The sequence below is a fragment of the Emydura macquarii genome, unplaced genomic scaffold (genome assembly GCF_026122565.2).
Source record: "Emydura macquarii macquarii isolate MOO-44397 ecotype Brisbane River unplaced genomic scaffold, CSIRO-AGI_Emac_v2 contig_2422, whole genome shotgun sequence".
NCBI lineage: Eukaryota > Metazoa > Chordata > Testudines > Chelidae > Emydura > Emydura macquarii.
Genome location: NW_027132559.1, coordinates 12,846,773 through 12,866,815, shown reverse-complemented (window position 1 = coordinate 12,866,815; position 20,043 = coordinate 12,846,773). Strand labels below are relative to the sequence as shown.

The 20,043-nt window shown below is 42.8% G+C and overlaps 1 protein-coding gene across 1 annotated transcript in view; it reads left to right on the top strand.

The window, feature by feature from the left end:
* Window positions 1-558: 558 nt before the first annotated feature.
* KCNH8 (potassium voltage-gated channel subfamily H member 8) overlaps window positions 559-20,043 on the top strand; it is a 326,349-nt gene continuing 306,864 nt past the window's right edge. The window contains exon 1 of the mRNA XM_067561636.1: window positions 559-651. Within this exon, the coding sequence (XP_067417737.1) occupies window positions 576-651 (76 nt within the window). The 5' untranslated portion in view covers window positions 559-575. The remainder of the gene's footprint in view (window positions 652-20,043) is intronic.

Genomic DNA, 20,043 nt, shown 5'->3' with positions numbered 1-20,043 from the left:
CTTTTCCTCCTGGGACTACGGCCGCTCTGCTCAGACGGCTCGCTCCAGCCGGAGGCTCCCTGCTTGTTGGAAAGTAGGCTGCCGCCTGAGGGGGCGGGAGGTATCCGAACAAAGCGGGATCCCTCTATGCCTCGAGGGCGAACAAACAAAGCCCCGGGCCCCGCAGCCGCCACGCGGCGGCAGATCCCACGTCGCGCGCGGAACCTCCTCCCCTCCCTCGCGCGCGCACACACACACACTCCCCTGCCTTTCCCCCCCCACGTTTCTCTTGCCAGCCAATCAGGGGCGAATGGAGCCAGCGGCGGCGGCCAGCGGGCGCAGCCGGCGCGAGGGAGCCGGGGAGCTCCGGCAGCTGGTGGAAGGCGGAGGGGCGGCGAGGCACGGCTCTCTCGCCCGCTAGCCTGCGTCTGGCCGGCGAGAAGGGCGCTTCCCGGGTTAGGCGAAGTCGCAGCAGCCCGCGCCCCTCCTCTCCCTCCCCCTTCCCTCCCCCCTCTCCCGCGCCCTTTGCACTTTCTTTGCAAACCACCCTCCTCCCGGACAAAGTTTGATGGAGAATTTCGCACCGCGCTGGAAAGATGCCTGTCATGAAAGGGTTGCTGGCACCGCAGAACACCTTCCTCGACACCATCGCCACTCGGTTCGACGGCACGCGTGAGTCGGGGGCTCGGGCAACGCGGTGCCCTGGGGAGGGGGTGGCCCCGGCCCTTCCGGGCGCTCGGTGGGCCGAGGGGCTGCAGGGCAGAGTGGGCTGTCGGAGGCGTTGCACCGACCTCTCCGCTTGGCGGCGGGGGAGGGGTGGATCCCCGACCCCCCATGGCCCATTGTCTTCCAGGCTTGCGGCCGGGGCAGCTCGCCCCTTGCAACCGGAGCGGGATGCGCCCTCGGTAACTTGCAGAGTTACTCCGCTCCGAGAGGCTCTCTGGAGAAAAGTTGTGGGCTCGGCTTGATGCGTCCCAGGGCTTTGGGCCGCGCTGGGCAGCCCGCGTGTTACCACCCGGCGGGGGATGCTCCCCTGTAAATCGGGGGGAGGGGGGTGAGAGATGCAGGCTTCAGACTCGGGCATGGCTTTGAAAGTTGTTGGGGTTTGTTTGGTTGGTTGGTTGGGGTTTTTTTTTTTTTTTTTGGCAGGTCTCTTTAAAAGCTTAAATCTTGTAAATCAGGGTTTGTGTTGGCCGGGCAGTGGGGGTTGCTGAATGCCATATGTCCGCTGCGGGTCGCTGAATGGGTTCGTTATCGCAGGGGCGGGGTGGTTTCAGGACGCTGGACAGGTCCTGCTCTTCTCCCGGCGCGCCTTTGCTGGTCGCTCACACTCCAGCTGTTCCCGATTTACAGTCTCACCCGTCAGCACCCGATTTCCTCCCCTTCCCCGCACACACACACGCCTCTTGCTGCGGCTGGGGTCAATCCCTGCTCAGCGGTCCCCTTGCGTTATGCTGCATGAATATGTGGCGTTTGTTCAGGTGCGGGGATTTGCGACTGGAGGCTCCAGGCTATTGTTTAGGGGCTCTCTGCACCCCGTGAGACGTTTGTCTTTATTGTAGTTCAAACGCACAACAGTGGGAGAAAACTTTCGCCAATGTAAATCTTTAGGGTGGAATCTGAAAAGATTCAAATGTGAGTGAGAATAAAAGCTTTAAACTCATTTCACTTAGTCTTTCATTTTCTGACAAACATTTTGATGTGTATATACCTTTAATCTTGTGTCCGTTGGAGTATTGTTTTTATTATTATTTTGGTATTAGTGTGAGATGAAGAGAACTGAGCTCAATTACTACGTCAATAAGTTGTAAAATATCAAGACACAGATACAGTCACATAGATCAATTGCACGGAAACAAAGTCACATTACTACTGTGCCTCTAGTCTGAGGGTAAATTGAAAGCATGATTAAGGGATGCTTTAAATCTGTATTTCATTATAAAGTAACTCCTAGAGTAGATGTACCGTAAAGAGCGATATCTGTTTTGTTGGTGTATATATCACAATATTCACAGTCGCTTTCCCTTCTTTCCCCACCAGTTAGAGTGTTTATAATCAACTATGCAGGTGTTACTTATCGGAGGTTAATGCTTGCAGATTTAATGTTGTAATATTTTTGTAAATGATACCGTCACTTGATTGGAAAAAATAATTCCCCACGGCTTGTGCTTAGAAACTCCCTACAATGGCTTCCAGTTCAAAGGCTTGAACGCAGTATGTGGGGAATCTACAAAAACACTTCGGAGACTTTTTATTTTGGGAGGATCAAAGTGGCTAAGCTGGTGATATACAAGTTTTTAATCATTTAAACATTGCTATAAGAATAATTTTATTGTCTGTGTTCAGAATGACACTAGTGTTTGGGACCTTTATTGGGTTAGTTGAACTTTATGACTAAGTACAACTTCTTTTCCTCAATTAGTAATTTTTATCTGCACTAATTAAGTTTAGCTGCTCTGTTCAATTCCCTCTCCACCTAATAGCAAAACATAAAACAAAAGCATTCAAAGATAAAAACTCAAATAAATGCCAGATATGTAAGAAGTTACATTTTGTATGAGACCTGAAGAAGAGCTCTGTGTAGCTCCAAAGCTTGTCTCTCATCAACAGAAGTTCATCCAATAAAAGATATTATCCCCTGCTCTGTCTCTAATGTTTTTGGAAGGCTTTTAAAAATATTTTTTGTTAAGTATGACACTTTACTAAATACATTCTGAAGTCATAATAGAGAAGAAACATCTACTTGATGGACTAACTTTAAAATGTTTAATATTAGCAATTAATGCACTTTCTCACATGGTATTTTTTCTGATAAAGTAATGGGTAAAATCTTCTTGATGTCTCTATTAAGGAAAATTCCCATTGATTTCAGTGGAAATTTTGCCTTAAAGTCAAATCCAAAAGTCCTGTTTAAATACCTGATAAACAGGCATTATGTAGAAGTGATTACCATGAACAAATATATTTTCTGCCTTTAAATGCTCCCAAAAATTCACAACTGGAAAGTCTTATAAGTGGTTGTGTATGACTCAATGGGTCTCACTGGGATAGGACTGCCTATAGAGAATGATACCATTTGGTGTAAAGGGGGCAGCATATGGCTCTAAATTTACAAAGGTAGATAGTACATTTTATATTATTCAAATACATGAATTAAAACAAATTACAAAAACTATTAAACCATATCTTTCCTTGAAGAATGATAATATGGATCAAATGCATAACATGATGCAATTTTAAATCTGCAAAAATAGTTTTTTCACTTTGATGCTGATTTGATATGATCTAGTTGGTTTTTTAAAATCTAAAATTAATTTGCAAATTACTTATTCCTGTGATAGTTTAACAAAATTGCTTTTTTTCCTATATGAAAGGAGCAAATGCAGTTTTGTAAAGTCTAGAGCAAACTCTGGGCCCAAACCTGCAAACTCTTAAGCAAGTGAGTAAGATTGAGTATCACTCAATGATACTGCTAGGTTAAGTAAAGTTACTCAGCATGTAACTGTTTACAGGATCAGGCCCTGTGTGTTTTTACATATGATTATAAATATTATACATTTTATTTTGGGGATGATATTCAGTATTAAATACAGGCTATGTCACAAACTATTTTCACTTCAAAGGTGGTGATAATCTGTTTTAAATATTTTTGTGCATGTTTTGATATAGTAATGTTGTCTGTAGTTAACAGACCTCCTTTTATTTTAAGCCTTTGGGAAGGATATATTTTGTTGTCATCAATGATAGACTAATCCACCACTGCATCTTTAATCCAGAGGAGAATTAATTCTAATTCTGGGCAACAGTGCAGAAAAGGATTCTAGAAACGTTGGAAAATATGCTTCCCTTTGCATAGAACTTCGAAAACTCATTCATATAATATCTCTTGGTTTTAATGTCATAACTTACCCCATCATGAAATATGAAATACACTGTGAAAAAAACTGACTCTATAACATTTGTAGATAATGTGCACCCTCAAAAAACAATTTTTAGGTTTGTTATGTAATTTAGATACCCAGAACTTTCATGTTTGTCATAATTTTAGCTGCATAATAACATCTGTGGTCATTGTCTATAGATCAGTTTATCATCAAACTATTGAATACATGTCACTCTCAGGAAGTCGGGTCAGCACAGGAACTTCTCCGTCCCTGCTCCCCTAACAACAAATTTATGCCCAAAAGCAGACCTCCAACTACATCATGTGAAGAGCAGGGCTTGCGCACATGGAGAAATACGCTGTCCCCCTTAAGGTGTATAGTAGCAGGCATGCTCCCTCTGCATGCCGGAGAGCTCCTGATGTTTCCCATAGTGTGTTGTCCTTCATATTGCCACTGTCTTCAGGCTGAGCCTAGAGGGGACAATCTATTAAAGCTCTCAGGAATTTCTCCAGAAAACACTTTTCATTGGAAAATGCTGATTCATCAAAAACTTTTGTGGGAAACAGAGGGTTACTTTTGACAAAAAATGTTTCTTAAAAAACTTGAAAAAGAAAGCTTTGAAATTCACAAAACATGTAAATTTGACATTTCAATAAGAAAAATTAGTTTTCTGATTCAAAATAATCTTTTGTTTCAAAATGTAAGCTAATTATAGTTTGTTTTTAATAATAAATGGATGAAATTAAAACAAAACATTTAGGTTTTTTTCAGATTATCTCATGAACATTTTTGAGATTTTGATTTTTTTTGGTCCTATTTGGGACAGGATTTTTTTTTTTCAAAATCTCAATTTTTCACAAATCTTAACCTGTTTTCCACAAACATTGGAAAAAATTTCCACATCAGAGCTTGCTATTGATGCCTCTTTTATTCTGGATGTTGCTACTTTTCCGTGGAGCAAGGTTAAACTCCATTTTAGTAAATGGACATGACTGACTAATTTATGCAGAAAATATACTGCAATTTCTCAGTGTGACTTTACTCCCTAACCAGGAAAATCTGGAATTTTATAGTTGTCTCTGTGCCTTCTGGATCAAATGCTTTCAATTTAATTTGGAAATTGAAAGCGTTTTTTCCCTGATTGCTAGCCTTATAAACTGAATCCAGGATTTGAGAGTCAAGCTGGGGTCTTACCTTCTCACTCACCATTAACTGTGATGATGACCTATCTGTAGGAGAACTTCCACCTTCAGTTCCACTTTGTTTTCCACTTACATCTCGAATGACATACATGCAGCCCCATTATTGTCAACGTGTTTGTAAAAGTTTTGCAGATTGGAATTTGGTAAACAAGAAAGAACAGACTCCAGCTCGCTCTCTTTGCAGGCTTTGCATTGCTAGCAGGGGTAAAAAGCATTTCATTAAAAGTAGAAAATGAGGCTGTTATGTATATTATTTTTACAAATATCATATGCCACTCAAGTTATTTGATATTAACTTGCTTGACTACCAGGAGTTAAATCAAGAGAGGCTGTTAAGGGAGAAACCCAGGGGCAATGAAACTATGGCAAAAATACGAATCCTTGAGGAAAGAATAGCTGGGCCGTCAATGGGGAAGAAACTACCTGCCTGGCTACGTGCAGGCTAGAATGGCTTACTGTTCTCGAGACTAAAATCTGTTATCAAAGGGACTCTAAACCCTCAAAGATCACAGAAGGGGCTTGGATGAGCTGGAAGAGGCAGCCCACTGTGTGCCTGTGAATAGGTGACAGGCTAGCAAAGTTGTGCAGAGGAAGTCAGATAGAAACTGCAGCTGGGGCAGTCTGTTTCTCCCTGCCAGAGATGAAGTTAGCTGAGGGGAGTTTACAAAGGTGTAAGTCATATCTATGCATGTAGGCCTTTTATTGTGTTAACCTATTTTCCTAAATGTATTGTACTTTTGAGGAATTAATAAATAATGCTTTGTTTTGAAGGTGGTATTTGTGTCACTGCAAAGTATGCTGTCAGAGGCTCCTGGGGGAAAACTATTAGTGTGCCAAAGCTGAGTTGGGCCTTTGTCACTAGCATGGCAGGAATCCAGGTCTGTCACCTCAGGGGTGCACTTGAGAGGACTAAAAGGGGTCTATGGCACAGTTTAGCCTGTAGCCATGACATGAAAATCAATACAGATGATTTTGAATATAAAGAAGAGGCCACATCATGGCCCCAAATCTGGCTGCTTGTGCAACTCTGGCACTGAAAAGCAGCTGAGATGCCAGCTTAACCAGCTACCTATGCATCCCTACAGTGCAGGGGAATAGCTTGATAGCATAGGGTTGCTATGTCCAGCTGATTCCTAGCTTCTTTTGTCAGCAAACATAACTTTGAGCAGTCCTGCATCTGACTTAAGCTGTCTTGAGACCAGCCTGGATGCTTCAGGATCAAAGGGGCATAAAAGGTGACTTAAGTCACCTTTGCTCCCTAGTTCCAGAGCTGCATCAGCTATAGAAGGACTAGTCTTGAGACTTTGGTGCAAAAAGCATATTAGTTACATAAAAATGGCACCTTTTTACTTATTGACTTTCAGAATAGAGCTGTGCTTTAAAGAAGGCTTTTTCATTTACATTGCATTCTGAAGTGTTTTTTTCCATAAAATATATTTATTTGAATTAAAAAAATTTATTTTGTCTCGTTTTTATCTGGTGTTAAAAGAGTGATATAATGATAATGACAAAAAGTATTAGAGCTGGTGCTATGAGAAAAAGAAAGCAATACAGCTCATTAAAATTATTACAATTATGTCTAGGGTGCCACATTAAAGTGCATATAATAGACTCAGATAATTTCTGGAAATACAGTAGTTTACGTTGATACCCAGAAAGCAAACTCTCAGTACAAATTAGCGATGGATATTTGTAATTTAGGAGTGGATGAGAGTCATTCAGCAGCTGACTAATTTTTCAGAGTTTTATAATTATATATTTGGGGCCCAGTCCTGAGCTGTGAGCAGGTAAAACACCACACAGGTGAAGTGGTGCCAAAGTGGCTCTAAGGTAGTGCCTGCCTGCATTCAATCCAGGGGCATCTCTGAACTGGTCTGGTTCCCTGGTACAAGTTACAGCATCCTCCTGCACCAGGGACCAAAGGCCTCAAGGGCTTGTCATGGCAGTGGGGATCACCAGTATGTATGGAAGCTCCAGCCATGTTCCTTTTTTCCGAGCTGTGCAAGGGTGAAGGCTGGTGCAAGAATTGTCACAACTGAGGAACCTTCATCATACAGGGAAGATCCTCCAATGATCAGGTAAGTGTCTTCAGGACCGCTTTCCACTGGTGGAGCGGGACACAACTGCCCTACTACAGAGGAGGAGGATCTGGACTATAGATCTTTGCACTTCTAAAGCATCTCTCAAAAAGTTTTATAGACAATAACAAGTGAAACCTCAGAAAGTCACACTGATGATGTAAATAATATTGTCCCTATTTAACAGATGAATTGGAGAAATGAAGCAATTTGAGTAAGGTCCAGTAAGAAGTGAGTGGGAAAGCTCAGACTGGAACCCAAGACTCTTGACTCACAGTTCTGTACTCTGATCGTTAGACAACAGTAACGTAAGAACATAAGAATGCCCACACTGGGTCAGACCAATGGTCCATCTAGCCCAGTATCCTATCTTCTGAAGTGGAAAGTGCCAGATGCTTCAGAGAGAATGAACAGAACTGAGCAATTATTGAGTGATCCATTCCCTGTCATCCAGTCCTAGCTTCTGGCAGTCAGAGATTTAGGGACACCCAGGACATAGAGTTGTGTCCCTGACCATCTTGGCTAATAGCCATTGATGAACCTATCCTCCATGAACTTATCTAATTCTTTCTTGAACCCAGTTATGCTTTTGGCCTTCAGAACATCCCATCACAATGAGTTCAACAGGCTGACTATGTGTTGTGTGAAGAAGTACTTCCTTATGTTTATTTTATATCTGTTGTCTATTGATTTAATTGGGTGACCATGGTTCTTGTGTTATGGAAAGGGTAAATAACACTTCCCTATTCAACTTCATTGTTCAAGATTTTAGATAACTCTATCTTATTCCCCCTTAGTCATCTTTTTTCAAACCTGAACAGTCCCAGTCCTTTAAATCTCTCCTCATATGAAAACTCTGCCATGCTCCTAATCACTTTTGTTGTCCTTCTCTGTAGTACTTCCAATTCAAATATATTTTTTTGATGGGCAACCAGAACTGCACACATATATTTATATAATGGCATCATGATATTTTCTGTCTTATCTATCCTTTTCTTAATTGTTCCTAACATTCCGTTACCTTTTTTATTGTTGCTGCACTTTGAGCGAATGTTTTCAGAGAATTATCCATGATGACTTCAAGATCTCTTTCTCTGAGTGGCAACAGTTAATTTAGACTCCATCATTTTGTATATATAGTTGGGATTATGTTTTCCAGTGTGCATTACTTTGCATTTATCAACATTGAATTTCATCTGCTGTTTTGTTGCCCAGTCACCCAGTTTTATGAGATCCCTTTGTAACTTTTCAGAGGCAGTTTTGACTTAACTGTCTTGAATAATTATGTATCATCTGAAAACTTAGCTACCAGATCATTTATGAATACGTTGAACAGCACAGGTCCCAGTAGAGATCCTCGGGGGACCCAATTACTTACTTCTCTCCATTCTGAAAACTGACCATTTATTACTACACTTTATTTCCTACATTTTAACCAGTTACTGATCCATGAGAGGAACTTCCCTCTTATCTCATGACTGTTTACCTTGCTTAAAAGCCTTTGGTAATGGACCTTGTGAAAGGCTTTCTGAAAGTCCAAGTACATTATATCAACTGGATCACCTTTGTCCACATGTTTGTTTACTTTCTCAAGGAATTCTAATAAGTTGGTGAGGTGTGATTTCCCTTTACACAAGCTATGTTGACTCTTCCTCAACAAATTGTGTTATTTTAGGTGTCTGATAATTCTGATCTTTACTATAGTTTCAACCATTTTGACTGGTACTGAAGTTAGGCTTACTGATCTGTAATTGCCAGGATCAACTTTGGAGCCTTTTTTCTTAAATTGGTGTTATATTGACTATTTTCTAGTCATCTAATACAGAGGCTGGTTTAAGCAATAGGTTATATATATCAGTTAATAGTTCTGCAATTTTGTATCCGAGGTCCTTTAGAATTCTTCGGTAGATACCATCTGGCCCTGGTGACTTATTACAATTTAGTTTATCAGCTTTTCCCTACTGACACCTTGTAGGAAGCCACTGTGGCCTCACACGGAGCCGGAGCCAGAGCCTGAGGAAGGACACCAGCGCTCTGATTGGCTCAACTCACGCCCTGCCCCGGAGTCTGCCCGGCAACAAGGGACCCGGGCCGGGATAGGACCACACAGCCAGGCCAATTGGCTGCCGCGGGGCGGAGCCCCAACAGGAAGGGGAAGTACAAAAGCCTGGCCCCTGAGCTCAGTAGGGCCCAGACTGCTGCCAGAGGCAGACATGCTTCCCCGGGTTACAAATAGGAGCAGAGGCTTAGGCCAGAACCTAGCCGCCGCTGCACCCCGGCCCCACCTGGGCCCGGGGATTGGATAGGGCCCTTGAGAAGCTGGACTAGGCAACCCGGCCAGGACGACTGGGCCGAGTTACCCCGAGCCCGGGACCGTGCTCTGGAACCGCCTGGCTGGGCTGAGACTCCAGAGCAGCCCGAGTGGCGGGCACCCCCGGAGGCCGGGCCGGATTTGGAGGAACTGCTGGCCGCCGAGCCCCTCCCTGCAGCGGGGCAGGACTTGGAGGAGCTGCCCAAGGCTGAGCCGCTCCCAACATACAACGACCTGGAGGAGCTACCCCCTGAAGAGGAGCTTCCTGCCTTGCCCCCGGTTGATGAGGAAGGACTAACGGCGCTACCCCAGGTGGACTATCCCCGCGGCACGGAGGAGGCAGGTACTAGGGTCAGTGGGGAGGAAGTAGCCCAGGGACAGCCACGGCCTGTGGCTGAAACCGCATCATAGTCGGTGTGTTGCGGCGGGAGCCCTGCTGACACAGTGGCAGCCGCTTCTGCCACTGCTAGGGCCCTGGGCTGGGACGCAGTGGAGACGGGTGGGCCTGCGTCCCCTTCCCCTTTTCCCTCATTGCTCTCCAGCCTCCGCCTGAAGCTGTTGCAACCCCTGCTCAACCTGCCTAGGGGTTGGAGCAACAGACTCCTTGTTCGCTCACCCTGCCTGAGGGCCTGAGTGATCTGCTCACCCTGCCTAAGGGGTTGGAGCAATAGACTCCTTGTTCGCTCGCCCTGCCTGAGGGCCTGAGCGATTTGCTCACCCTGCCTAAGGGTTGGAGCACTTGACTCCTTGCTCGCTCGCCCCGACTGGGGGCTTGAGCGATTTGCTCACCCTGCCTAAGGGTTGGAGCACTTGACTCCTTGCTCGCTCGCCCCGACTGGGGGCTTGAGCGGTAGACTGAGTGCTCACCCCACATACGGGTGAATTGCCTAGACTGATCCCTCGCCAAACGCGAGCTATTCCCCTGTGTAGGAAGCCGCTGTGGCCTCCCACGGAACCGGAAACGCTTACACACCTCAATTTGGGACAATTCCTCAGATTTGTCATCTAAAAAGATGGCTCAGATTTAGGAATCTCACTCTCATCCTCTGCAGTGAAGACCGATGCAAAGAATTGACTAAGTTCTCCACAATGGTTTTGTCATCTTTATCTTGTCTCTTCATCTTGATCATCCAGTGGCCACACTGATAGTTTGGCTGGATTTCCGCTTCTGATTTACTTTTTTTTTTTTCTGTTAGTTTGTGTGTTTTTAGCTAGTTGCTCTTCAAATTGGCCTGTCTAATTATACCTTTACATTTGACTTGCCAGAGTTTATGCTCTTTTCTATTTTCCTAAATAGGATTTGACTTCTAGTTTTTAAGGATGTCTTTTTGCCTCTACCCCTGCTTTTACTATGTTGTTTAGCTATGATGAAATTTTTTTGATCCTCTTACTGTTTCTTTTTTTAATTATTATTATTTGGAGTATATATTTAGTTTGAGCCTCTGTTAGGTTTTTTAAATAGTTTTCATGCAGATTGCAGGCATTTCACTCTTGTGACTGTTGCTTTTGAAGTAAAATGCTACTGTAGTGAGTATTTCCCTCCCTACAAGGATGTTTACATTTAATTGCATTATGGTTACTATTACTGAGTGTTTCAGCTTTATTTATCTCTTGGACCAGATCCAGTGCTGTATTTAACTAAACAAGAACTGCCTCTTGTGAGTCCAGGACTAGCTGCTCCAAGAATCAGTCATTGATGGTGTCTAAAAATTTTATCTCTGGATTCCATCCTTAAGTGACATGTACCAACATGGGGATAGTTGAAATCCCCCATTATTAATGGATTTTCTGTTTTTGTAGTCTCTATAAACTCCCTGAGCATTTCACAATCACTGTCACCATCCTGGTTAGGTGGTCGGTAGTATATTCATACTGTTGTTCTCTTATTATTCAAGCACGGATTGTCTATCCTCAGAAATCAGTTACTACAGGTACTTTATCAACTTTGATTTTCCCCTCTTTACCAGGATATAGAATATCCTCTTTAATAAATCCTCCCCTAAGGAATGTGTCTGTCCAAATCATGTGCTCCTCTGTACCTCTTCACTTTTCCCCAACCCTTAGTTTAACGCCCCCCCCAAAAAAAAAACAAAAAAACAAAAAAAACAAAAAACAAAAACCTACCTCATGTGTTTTTAAATTGTTTGCAATACCTACTTTATTCAGTTGAATACAGTAGGAACTCTCTATGTAAATCTTTTAGAATGATCAGAGTTCTTTCCTACTCTTGTATGTAGCTTGTGCTGTAGAAGAATAATGTAGACTTCCAAATGCATGATGTCCCATTTATCCATAGTATAAGTCCACTGAAGTAAGTGGAGTTACTGTAAGGGTGAAGCTAGTCCATTGTTTGCTCTGGAAGTTCTGGAGCAGATTAAAAAAGTAGCTGTATTTATAAATTTGAATATTTTTAACCTATCATTTTGCTGTGAGTACTAGTAATAATTTTATAAATTTCCTCACTCCCCTCACATGCAAAGCAGATGCGCTTGGGGTACTGAACAAACATAACAAAATGAGTAATATATGATAAAAACATAGTGTCTTCAGTCCACGTAAAATAAATTTAAATAATCCATGTTTGTGTGAGGTTGGGTTGTGCAATCGTCATTAATTTGAGACTAAGAGTAAGCCTAATTTAAAATTGTCCTGCTTCCATTTGCAGTACAGCACTGCCTTGCTGCCCTCCCTGTTGCTGAAAAAGAAAAGGTGGAGGGAGAGTGGAGGAGAGGTTGAATTAAAATCTCCCTCTGTAAATCTCAAAGCTCACTCTCAACTGCAGACAGGGGAAACTTCCTTGATAGAAGGAAAAATTGTTTGAGTTGCTTCTCTGTGCCAAGAAACCGTTGGCTGCTTTTGTGTTCCAGGACCTTGTGATAGAACTCAAAGGCTTTAGAACAGCTGTTATTCTTAAAATACTAGAATGTTCAGAGATGGCATTGAATATCCCTTGAAGACTCCTAAAACTTTAATCTAGCCTGTCAGTCACTGCACGGAGAGTTAAAACAGCTTGCAGGGTGGGAAAACTCCCTGCCTTCTCTTGTCGACCTTACACCCAGGGCTGGTATTTTTAACAACAACAACAAAAAAATCTAGTGTCTTGTGATCATGCAATGAAATATGCCTTCTAAAAGCTGGCTGGTAGTAAGTTTCTGCAAACTGTCTTATTTTTGGTGGCTGTTCAGGGCTGGAGTTAAGGAATCCTTAGGTCCTTTTATGAAAGTGCCCCCCATAAGTCTTTTAAGAAGGGCCAGCTATCTGCATTTTCAAAAGTTTCTATTCAGCAGCATTTTAAAGGATTTTCCAGGAATGTTTTCCATCTGACAATGTAAGAATAATAATAGTTCAGAAAAATCCCCAGTTTGTAATTTGAATAGCTATCACCTTAATGGAAGCACTGTTTCTTTTTTATGAACACAAACTGAATCTGATAGGCATATATTTATTTTATATAAAGCAAGAAAACAAACATAACAAGGAATGTCAAAAGAGTTGCCTTTATATTATAAAACTTCCAGATACATTTTTCTCCAGTGGGATAAAAAGGCATAACAACTGTTTCTATAGTTTTGTTTTTCTTCTTCTTTGGAACTTTGGAAATTTTATGAAAATTAAAGAAAGAAAACTACTCTGTGTGTTAATACAAAATGCCGTGAAAACCCTGATTCTTGGTCAATTTGCTAACTTCATCATCATCATGGCAAATCCCAAAGGGATGTAGCCTCCTTTACACATAAACTCTACCTGGATTGAGCTCTGGCAAGGTGCTTAAGACAGTCTGATTGTATCTTCAGTTAATGTCCATCACTGGCAATCTTGTCACAACACTGAAGCTTTTGGGCTATGTGATCACTGGATGTGTAGGTACTGTGACAGGGTCAGCCCAGATGGCTACTGGAGAGTTCTAAAAGGGCACTGTATCAGCCCAAGAATCAGCAAGTCCCTTTTCCCCTGGTAGCTGAGCAGGGGTTATTCCAGGTTAATTAACACACCTGGAGCCAATCAAGACCCCATCCAGGATTTGTTAAAAGCGGTACTTCCAGAGAAAGGGTGTGGATGGAGTTGTGAGAGAGAGGCGAGCTACCAGAGTGTGTGAGCAGGAAAGATGCCGTCAAGAGCCAGGAGGGTTTAGGAGAAGGAGCAGAACACTGGCAGGAGAGAACCCTGCAGGTACAAAGACTGGGGAAGACAAAAACCCTGCCTGGAGAGGGCAAAGGAACTTTCCTAGGGCTGGAGGCCTAAGGGAAGAGACCCTGCCAGAAGGGGAAAAATCAAACTGGACATTTGGCTTAACACTACTACGCCCAGTGGGGCTGTCAGAGGTCAAGAACCTCCCCTGGCAAGGAGGGCCTGGAAGGGCCCCTGTCCGAGCAGGGTACAGACATTGTCAAGGGTGCTTGGGGAAGTAACCCAAGGAAGATAGCAGCTTTCCTGAAGCAACAGCATGAGGCTGTTATTTGTAGGGTCCCTGGGTTGGGGCCCGGATTGAGGGTGGGACCGGGGCCCCCCACCAGCCATTTGCTGGAGGGGCAAGAGCCTCAGTGAAGAGGCAAGGGCCTACGAGAACCAGAGACAGGAATGGGAGCCAGCAGGGAGTGGCCATCTTAGAGAGGCTGTATTAACCTCACCCACCACTAGAGGGTGGAAGAACACTAAGGGATGAAGCAGTTCCCTGACCTACCGCTAGAAGGACGAGCTTTGTCACAGTACACACGCTTCAGAATTCATTGGCCTTCCATTTTTATATGTCCATACCAAGACAGCTGCAAAAACTGAATCCATTCTGATAGAAGTGGTTGCTGTGTTCAGCTCGAATAGCTTCATTTCTAATCTTCTCCTACCACTTGATATGGAGCAGCTGTTGGAGACAATGAGAATTGAAAATGTCAATTCAGTGTTCTTCAGCCTTCCTCAGCACCCATGTCTCACTTCCATGCAACAGAGTTGGTATAACTGGTTCTATAGATCCTCAGCTTTGGAGGAAGTTTGATGTCACAACATCCGCATGGAGGCCACTGAAGGGCCTGAAACGTAGCAGCAGCTGCTGCTATATGGACATCCACATCTTTCAAGCATTCTCCAGCACAGTGTATGATGCTGCCCAAATATTTGTCAGTTATCACCTGCTCAATGTCCCATCTGGACAGGTTAATACTGAGCTGGTTGTATTCTAGAGCCAGAGGCTGTTTGATAGAAATGGACAAAGATTTCGTTTGATCAGGATTAGTAACCATACCAATGCCTGCTGCTTCTTGACCAACCAGATTGACCATGAGCTGCAGTGATTCACCAAACTGAGCCAACCAAGCAGAGTGGGGTGCAGTTCAACGGCACTGATAGCTGACTCTTCAAGGTTATCCGTCACCTGAACAATGATGGTGACAGAACACAGTCATGCCAAACTAGATAGGAAACCATGCCTTGTATCTGCCATTGACTTGAACACATCTTTTAGTTTCATTATAGAGATTTTCTATGAATGATACTATCATCCTATGGATGCCAAGATGCTTCAACAGTTCCCATAAACTTGCTCAATGCACTGAACCAAAGGCCTGATGGAAGTCTATAAAAGTGCTGTGCACAGCTTATTAAATCCAGCCATCTTCTCCAAAAAGTATCTCAAGGTAAAGATCTGGTCAGTAGTGGAACCACCAGGTCTAAAGTCACACTCAATATCCTGGCCTTTGCCACAAAGTGTGTTGCTGATTTGAGAGATTAACATGGAAGCAAAGACTTTTGCTGGGACCAATAATAGTGTAATACTTCTATAGTTGCTACATTTGGTTTTATTGCCCTTTTTGAACATAGGCAGAATAATAGCCTTCTTCTGGTGACTGAGGATATTAGTACATCAGATGAATTGGGAGAACCTATGCAGCCACAGAACAATACTCTCACCTGTCTTCAGGAACTCAGGGGTAATGTTACAAACCTCGGGTGCTTTCCCAAACTTCAGCTTATGGACTGCAGTCCAGACCTCCTCTTGGTTGAAGGAAGATGGCTCTACCAAAACTTCCTGTCCCTTTTCAAGTGGAAGAGGGATGCAGGTGACAGACAATTGAGGAGCATCTTGAAACAATCTTCCCATCAGTGCAACTGATCTTGCAGACTCTGGCTGATGATGCCATCCTGATTCCTTACAGGGAAAGATTCCACCTTTTCTGCAAACACTGCAAAGTTGAAGAGAGAGTTTGGAGCGCATGCTTGGCAGCAGCCTGTTCTAAACTGGCTGCCTGAATCAACCACCAGGTTTCCTTATTTCTTACACAATGATTTGACTCTGTTCCCAAGTCAAACCCATTCAGCCTTGGCTTTTGCACTCAACTAACATGTCTTTGAAGACTCAGTATGTAGCCTTACTCTTTCCCAAGCTCCAACTGCTGTGAGCATCTCCAGGCTGATCCATGGATGATGTTTGAAGGGCAGCCCCCAGCACTGATGACTTGAAACAACACCGTGTCTCATCAGACGACCGAGGGAGTGAGACTTCAGTCCCTAATATTTGAATGTGTTTCTGCAATTCAGAACAGAGAACCATCTGATAGCTCGGTTGTAATAAGAGCTTTTGATTGAATCAGATTAATTTCACTAACTGGCTGTCTTCAAAGTCTCAAAGTGTGCTTCTGCAGGGTTACCAACTTTGTGATTTGCCAAGTTAAGTAGGCAACATTTGTGGTCCAAATAGCAAATTTTCTAGGAAACGAGGACTGGATTTTCAAACGTGCCCACTGTTGACCTAACTGTACTACCACTGAAGTCTGGAGGAATTCTACTTCCATTAAAGTCAAACTTCATGAGGTCAATATTGAGGAAATTTGAAAATTCCTTCTGAATGCATTAACCATTAACAAAGACACTGATTTCTGTTACACTAGTGTGAATCACCTGAGGTTACTGTGTTTAGTCATCTGAGTTGTTCCAGATGCATGTTGGAGTAAATGAGATCAGAATGTGACCCAAGTAGTAAGTGTGCAAAATTAATTTTTTCAAGTATCTGTTAACCTATCCATGTAATTTTTTCATCTTACAAATTACATCTATGGCTCCATTGTTTTTGGAAAGTTCTTTCCATAATTGTGAATTCAAAATGATGCCCATCTTCAAAAATCGGAATACTGAAATTGATAGCTAAATTAAATCTTCCAGTGAACAGTAAAATGGGTTTGTCTCTCTTTTGGAAGCAAAATATGTAATATTCAGACAATGCAAATCTAACCCATTTCCAGTATATTGAGGATGGTTGAAGGAAGAGGCAAACATAGATGTCATACAGAAAATAACTTAATATTAGGCCTTTTATTTTGCTTTTGTCAAGATGTTTATTGAAATGCACAGAGATCTGAGACTGGTGTGGCACTGAAACTCATTATTACTACATTTTTATGTGTTTTTCTTTTCTTTGAGCTTTCTGGAGAGAGCTCCTTATTGTTTATGTCAAAGTGGCCCTTCTTCAAATATTTGAGAAAGAGGGAACTCTGAACTGGCTATTTGATCATTTTTATTAGATATTACCAAAGACAGAATGATCCATTGAATTGGACTAGATTTTATCTAAATGTCAAATATCTAGTCTCACAAGAGAGAAACGTGCACTAATTGTATCTTTCTCCCACATAATCTTAGAATTAACAATGGTAGAGAATGGAAAGAGTGTACAGTATTAGCAGCTTTACATTTTAAAAAAGAAAAACGTTTTCAGAAATATGTGAACTCTTTTTGGTAAAGGATTCATATCTTTGTTGGCTAAAGCACTTTTAAACCATTGATGACCATATTGTTTCAGAAATAACAGTTTAAATATACTGTCCCAGATTAAAAATACAAAAGTACTGTTGATCATAGCTTTCCTTTTGAAGTCATGGACTGGTGCATATACAAATGAACTAATACCTAACGATTTGAGATAACAGGATATGATAATTCTAACATTTCTGTATCCAGTATTTTCCTTATCCAAGTGTTGTGTAATAAGTAAGCTGAACTCTGGTTCTTGAAACAAGTTTATCTGTGACCAATATGAATAACTAAAAGTCTGGGATGGTTATTCTCTCTTCTCACCTGTGAATAGGAGATAACCTCAGTCTCACAAGCTATGATTTTCTTATCAACTAGTGAATTATATGTTTCAATAAATGAAAGTTCCAAGCAGGAAAGGATAAAGTAAGAAAATAAGTTGTATACGTACAAACTTAACAAGATTACTGATAACTCAGAAGAAAATGTGTGAAACCTGATTCTCAGTTGTTCTGTTCTGGCACTTGGGGCAGGGGCAAAGGTGGCATGAAGCCACTTTTGTGCTCCCCATATTCTGGGGCTGTTCAGTAACCCAAGGCTGCCCTAACTTTATGCTCTGGTCCTCATGGACTCCTACACAAACAATAGCCTTAAGACAATGTATTTGGGCCATACTCCTTCTCTGGCCCTCCCTCGACACTGCCCTTACTTTTAGTCACCACACACCCTGCTTTCAGCCCCCTATGTGTCTCCTTAATCTTGTCCTATACTTTTAAATAAATATCAATTTAAAACATTTTTAAATGACCAAACTTACTTGCATACTATTCAATAGGCCTTGAATACCCATTGTGAAAGTGATTTTTCTCTTGCAATTCTGTTAAAGGACACAAAATAGTTGAACCACTTCCTACCTGATTTTGCGCACACAATCAAATAGATGGACATGCAACTAGTGAAGGTCTGAATTATGTCTGTTAAAGGGAGGCCACGCTTCTCAAATTAACTACTTACTATGTGCAAAAGTGAGAGGTGTATTTTATTGGAATCTGAATAAGTTGTGTGGAAGAGTCAGTTCAGCAGACATTAAATGATGATGATGATGATTAGTTAGAAGAGTGACTGATTTGCAGAGGAGGATGTAGTGGTCAGATGTGGTAATGTGTACAAAACATATTTATCCAAGTACAGAGGTAGGGTGCACCAGCTGGTAACAAGCTGTGAATCACTAATCAAATCGCTGAGTGAGCAATGGGCAGTGGCTTGGAATGAATTAAAGAGGAATAATAATGTCAGATGTCTCTCTTATGGAATATTGCTAAGCTATAGGCTTCTGTGAAGTCAGTTACAAGTTAGTGGCTGATTTGCTGGAAAAGCAGGCTAATGTTCTCCTTGGAATTGTTCTTTCCTCAGACATAGCTAGTAGTGAGTTAGAGAAAGGGGAACCATAGATATTGACTTATGTTTCTATCACTTGTGCTCAGGCTAAAACTTGATCTTGTTTTTTCACAGACTCATGTCTCATTCTTAAACACACATCTTATCAATAAAAAAAAATTATATAAAATGCACAATATTTTCTGCATAGACTGTCCAACTCCAGTGACTTTGCACCAGTCTCTTGGAAGGACTTGTCTGAAAATGTGTTAGTTGAACACATCTGAATGCATATTTCAAATATACACCTGAAAAGTTCCTTTTACTCTTAGTGATGGGTGAAGATCTTTGGACAGCAGTGTCTCTTTAGTACAGGGAGGATGGATGGTCTTGTGGCTAAAGTAGTGGAGTGGGACTTAGGAAACCTGGTCTCATTTCCCAGGTATGTCATGGACTTCCTGTGTGGCCTGGAGCAAATTATTTAATCTTTGTGGGCCTCAGTTCATCATCTGTAAAAGGGGAATAATAATATTTTACATTGTGCTTCTTTGTTTGTTTGTCTGTCTGTCTGTCATATCCACCTGTTCTCTCTCATCTAAAACTTATGGGAACTCTTTATCGTGTGTGTGTGTGTGTGTGTGTGTGTGTGTGTTTTTGTACAGTGCTTACTGTATTGGAACTGGGTCCTTTAAATGCTACTGTAGTTCAAATGAATATGTGGCGGGGTGGGCCTATTCCACCCTGTGGGTCCTGCGCTTTACCGGCCACGCCGGTGGTGCGGCTGGGAGGGGAGCAGGGGCCCAGTCCCACCCTCTACCCTGGGCCCTGTCCCAGGGACCCTGTGAGGAGTGGTCTCACACTGCTTAGTCTCTGAGACAGACTACCTTCCCTGGGTCACCTGTCCGCGGCCCCAGTTCTTGAGGCCTGCTCCCTGGTACCGGTGTGAAGGGTTGTTCTGCCTTTCCTGGCTGGAACCGCTCCATCTTTGGTCTGGTGGCAGCAACGGATGATGGTCCCGAGCTCTGCAGCTGCAGCAGGGCAGGGCAGGGCAGGGCAGGGCAGGGCAGGGCAGGGCAGGGCAGCTCCGCTTTGCTCTGCTTTGCTTTCTCTCTTCTGGCTGTTAACTCCCTTTCAGCCCTCCCCACCTGCCTGAAGGGGAGGCTTTTAACTGCTGGGGCCATTTCTTTGATAGGGTCCAGGTGGCCTAATTGGCCCAATTGCCTTGAATTAGCCCCAGCTGGGTTACCCAGGGAATAGGGCTTTTTGGAGCTGGGGCTAATATACATGCCTTCCAGCACCCTTTCATAGCCGTCCAGTCTGGCCCTGTCACAAATAATAATCTTTCTTTGTCCTCCTTAGGCAACAGGAAAGATTTGAAGGGCGATCAGGGAGTGAGAGAGAAGGCTGTAGATTGGGGGTGATTTTGGAGACATGTGGAGACTATTCAGCTGGAAGTGAATCACAATTCAGGTGAT